The following is a 5,181-nucleotide window of genomic DNA, read 5'->3' as shown; positions in this document are numbered from 1 at the left end:
CTAACACACAAATTGGGTTGTTTTTTTAGCAGTCACATGACATTGATGTTAGTCTGCATGTACTGTTCACACAGTGAACAACACCATTTTGAAAGATCATTTGTATTTCATTTACACGTCTTTATAGAGCTTGGATTTTCTTTCGTATTCTTTTCCCCTCCAATTTGCCTGTTTTTAGGAAAGTGACACTTTCACATGACAAGCACAGCTCAGATGTCACAGAAGTTCTCTTATTGATTTTTTTTTTTCTACATAGGCAAATCTCGTGGCTTTCATTTTCGTAAAGTGAAGTGACAATGTTTGTTTGCATGTGCCGTTCACACTCAAACTCATCAACCTGATTGAAAAATCTTGTTTACTATTACAGACAAATAGCAAACTGTTGCTAAAGGTTTTGTATTTTAGATACACATCCTCAAATTTCTTTTATCGTTTTATCATAAAAAAATTGTTTTGTTTGTTTTGGGTAAAGCAAGACAGTCACATGAGAATTATTATAACCTCTAACTTTTAATGCGCTATTTGTATATTATTTGAGCGGGCACTTTAAGAGTTTGTTATTATGATCCACATTAGCTCAGGGTGCGGGAGTGGCTAAGCAAATGAAATAAATAGGCCATAATTTATATCTAGTATTTATGAAGCGTGCAGTTATATCACAGTGTATCATAAACAATACGTAATATGAATGCAGAACTACTCTGGTAAATCTTGCACATGTTTGTATTCACTCAATTATCTAAGATCATACTGTAAATGTTAATATAGTTCAAATTATGTGTATGCAAATATGTGAGTTCCATCAATAAAAATCATTCTTTTTTCAAATTCCCACATCAAGAACTTTCTAATACTTGATGATGACGCGTGCATTACCATACCGATCCGCTAGATGGCACTACAGTAGTTTTACAGACAGTTCAATCGTTTATTGTACATAAATTAAATTTGTGTTTGGGCAAATTAACACACTTTTTTAAGCGACGTTAGCGTGTAGAAACGTTTCCTAACTTTTCACCTTTTAGACTATTATTAACTTGTTAGTTCCGCAATAACAATTACAGCATTGTTCTGTTGTTCGGTTGACCCACATAAGGCTCACGAAGGAGGCACAGAAAAAACGGTAAAAACAAAAATGCCGAGCGAAGAACAATGAGTTAGTGTTGACATCGCACGCATTGATGTTAGATGTTACTTTTTATAGATAGATTCGAAATGTTTTGAAACAATAGATGAATATTTGCGCCTGGCAATACAGGCTTGACTATCACTAACTAAACAATAACGAAAACTTGTGTTTAAGGTTGCACAACTAGATATTCCGCAAATAAAGTTGATTTTTTATTCATTTCTTTCAGTAAAAGAAATCTCAACGAATTCAGTGGAATCTGTGGGTCAAGAGGATAAACAGAGAAGATGCCATAAAATGGTTGAAGAAAGAAATAATAGTAGCCACTTCAAAAAGGACAGACTGGCAAGCATACTTCCATCATAAGGTTGGTGAAAAACATTTTCTCACGTCTTTATTATATATTCGTATGAAATATTTGGTTGTTTTTAGTTGAATAGCTTAGCAAAGCATAATGCTAGCTGCTAGCTAACATTAGCCCCATAGCAAGCTGTCATTTGATTAGGATGTTAATTTGGTCTGAATCTCAACAACTTTTAATTCAATTTACCCGTTAAAATATAACTTCAAATATATATTACATCTCCCCTCAAACCAATTTACTGCATAATATTTTTGACAAACACTCAATTTATAGATGCTTGTATCAATTTATTTGCCCTTTATTTTCTCAAAACGACTTGGACACGGTAGACTTTCTTTCCTCGTGTTGTCCTCTGACCTTTTTTCAACTCAAAGTTCACGTGACCTTCTGACGAAATGTTCTGTCATTGACGGGTAGTCTTTGACCCACATATCGAAATACAAAAAGGTTGAAAAGGCTGCGAAATATGTCAAATCTCAGCTAGAACATTTCTACATGCAATGATTTCTACACGTATTGAATTTTTGTGACAGCTGGTCTCTCATGTATGCTACTTCCTGTGCCTCATTTTTTGGTGAACACCTAAGCCCAAGTATTTTTTTTACTTGGTATAGAATGTCTGTGTAACCAGTGGTTTGTATGACACACACATCCGCTCACACACACAGCTGACTTACAGAGGTGGTTGGTATGTGTGGTAGGTAACACGTAGGATGGTGAGAGGGTTGGGAAACCCCACTGTGGGTTGAGGCTTCTGTGGGCCTTCACCTGACACTGCACTCTTAAAGATAGAGGAAATTCCCAATTTTGACCAGACAAAGGGACTGTTTGCTCCCCATGTAGGGATTTGTGATCCGTGTGTGTGTGTGTGTGTGTGTCTGGCCGGCTGAAGCAGTTTGACAACTTCCCCCTCTTGTAAGTGAGTGCGTTTTTATTTGTACCAGACAAGACACACGAGAGTCCACATTCCAAACGTGACATTGCAAATAACTTATTAAAAAATATAAAATAAATGTAAAAAAATAAATAGCGCAAATGGAGTTGCAAACTGTTGCAGTTCGTACAAAGATGGCATCCGCTCGAGGTCATCTCCATTGAGATTGAAGCAGTTCTCAATCACCGTTGTACGATGAATAAAGGCAGAGACTGCGTTTGGAATCGTTCATCCTTATCGATGCTCTAATCTCAATATAAAGATTTTTATAAACGGCGGAAGCGATTCATCGAGTGCCGGCAAATCACTTTGTCAAAGTTCACGTGAAACCGGAGTGATTTCGAACACAGCCGTAGAGTTGGTCAGAGGGCGAAGACGCCGAAAAAGGTCTTGCCGCCGTCCGTCTCCAGCTCGGACAGTTGGTTGGTCTCGGTCCACAGCTGGTCGTCTTTGTTGAGCTGGAAGACGGCCCCCAGGTACAAGGCGTTGTACCAGCCGTGCTTGTAGCGCTGATCCTCCTCGACGGACGTGCTTTGCTGGCACGCCGAGCGTACGGCGCTCATCAGCGAGGCCTTGCTGCCCACAGAGTCCGAGTAGCGCCACACGCGGTGGCTGAGGGGCGCCAGGCGCTTCCCCGGAGACGCCGTGTCGTGTTCCAGGCCGTCTTCGCTGCAGGAGACGCGGAAGGACGCCTGGCTGTAGACGAAGTAGAGGCCGGTGTGCGGCACCACGATCTGGTTGTTGTGCAGGGTCAGGCCGCCCTGCGCGAAGGCCTGACCTTGGCCGTTACGCCATTGCAGCTTTTCCTTTACGCTGTCACCTTCTTCATGAATACCTGGCGAGAGCAGACAAACAAAAGCTTGTTAAAGCTTGTACAATGACCACAAAGCTTGCACACTTGCACAATGACCGCTTTTAGTTTTGTGAATTACCATTTTTCTTTCGGCAATTAGGAATGACCCTGATATAATATTTAAGAAGAAAAAAAAAAATGAATTAAAAAATCCATCCATCCATCCATTTTCTGAACCGCTTAGTCCCCACGGGGGTCGCGGGAGTGCTGGAGCCTATCCCAGCCGTCATCGGGCAGTAGGCGGGGGACACCCTGAACCGGTTGCCAGCCAATCGCAGGATTAAAAAATCAATTAATCAATTTAAATTAAGAATATGCTTCTTTTATTTAAGCACCTCAGAATTATTTCTCTTAAAATTAAAATATGAATTCATAGTGTATAATGATTCTTACCTCAAAATTCATTACTTTTTAAAAGAAATGTACATTTGCAAATTAAAATGTATTTTGTTGGTTAAAAGTTTTTTTTTTTATAATTTCAATTCAAATATTTCATTTCATTAAATTAAGAATGGCTTATACATTGAAAGGTTCCATCAATATTTTTTTCTTCAAAATTTGCAATTTATTTAGTCGTTTCTTTGAATTTTTTTTACTCTTCTTGTTAACAAAATATAAAAAGCAGAGATTTTGATGCTATTGTAGCTTATTGAAATAGCTTAGAAGCGTAAAACAACATTAAAATGAATAATATAAATTTACTGGTTCGCTCTCCAAAATGTGTTCAATTTTGAACAAACTAAAACTACGCAGATTTATCAGAACTTGCGCAGCATCCCAGAAATCAGGTCCACCCGCAAGCTCTCACTGGATGTTCTCGACATCTCACCTTCGAGATGAATGGCCGCCTTGGCTTTGCTGCTGATCTTCTTCAGTGTGTGGTGGGGATCGGACTTGTCCTCGTCGGCAACCAGCGCCAGCGTCGGGCCCACCGAAGGCGTCTAATGGAAGCAAGAAGCATTAGAAGAGATTCTTCCAGGGACATTTTTTCTTTTTCCCTTCGAGACGCCACTTCATACCTTGCCATCCGATCGTCCGTGCCAGTACCAGGCGAAGAGCAGCACCATGCCCAAGCACAGCGCAGCCACTAGGAGGCCAGCAGACAGCCTCCACATCCAGGCCGAGTACGAGCGCTTCTCCACCACCACCACCGTCTTCTCCTCCTCCCGGAGACCCACTGCCGCTTCCACGTCGGCCGGTGTTGAAGTCAAAGCCACCATGATGATTTGATTTGATTTGATTTGATTTGATTTGAGCGCTCTTTTGGGATCACTTCTACTCCCGCTGGTGAGAGTGAAGTGTCTGTCAGAAGGCCTGTTCTTTTATTGTCTGTGCAGGATGGGAAACTCCCATGATGTCACAATTGAAAGCGAAGCTCCGCCACTTGGATCGAGTACAAAAAGTAGTAGGAAGAAGAAAAAAAAAAAAAAAAGGGAACCACAAATTCGAGGTTGGCAGATTTCGCAACATTTTTTTAGGATGAAGCCAAGAAAGCCACGTGGGCCCATCAAAAAAAAAAAAAAAAAAAAGAGCTGAAAAGATTGCAGATTCTGCAATTTTCCTTCCTTATTTTATTTTGACTTATTTCTCCCATCTGAAAAGGATATGTTCCTCACATTTGATAGCAGTCAGTCAAATTCTCTATGATGGGTTTGTCCTTGCAGGACCCTCTGTAAATAACTATTAAGTCACACTTTTTGTTTTTTTTCCCGGCATAGTGTCTTAAATGAGGTTAAAAAAAAAAAAGTCTGAATTTAGAATAACATCAAACAATTGTAAAATTCTGTGGGAATTCACAACAAAGCCAAAACCACAACGCCATGAAAAGAATGATTGTTCTTTTGTTAACCAGCCAAGCACATCAAACAAGTTAAAAAAGGAAACAAAAGTTATTTTTAGAG

General features: G+C 39.9%; 1 protein-coding gene across 1 annotated transcript; it reads right to left on the bottom strand.

Annotated features, from left to right (window-relative positions):
• Positions 1-1,867: 1,867 nt before the first annotated feature.
• On the bottom strand, positions 1,868-4,644 carry tnfb (tumor necrosis factor b (TNF superfamily, member 2)). Its single transcript, XM_037274693.1, has 3 exons — positions 4,300-4,644; positions 4,110-4,221; positions 1,868-3,262 (listed from the first exon to the last, which is right to left on the bottom strand). The coding sequence occupies exons 1-3, from the start codon at positions 4,498-4,500 to the stop codon at positions 2,790-2,792; spliced, it is 786 nt and encodes a 261-aa protein (XP_037130588.1). The 5' UTR covers positions 4,501-4,644; the 3' UTR covers positions 1,868-2,789.
• Positions 4,645-5,181: the final 537 nt, after the last annotated feature.

This window comes from Syngnathus acus, chromosome 16 (assembly GCF_901709675.1).
Source record: "Syngnathus acus chromosome 16, fSynAcu1.2, whole genome shotgun sequence".
Classification (NCBI taxonomy): Eukaryota; Metazoa; Chordata; class Actinopteri; order Syngnathiformes; family Syngnathidae; genus Syngnathus; species Syngnathus acus.
This window is presented reverse-complemented; position numbering and strand designations above follow the sequence as displayed.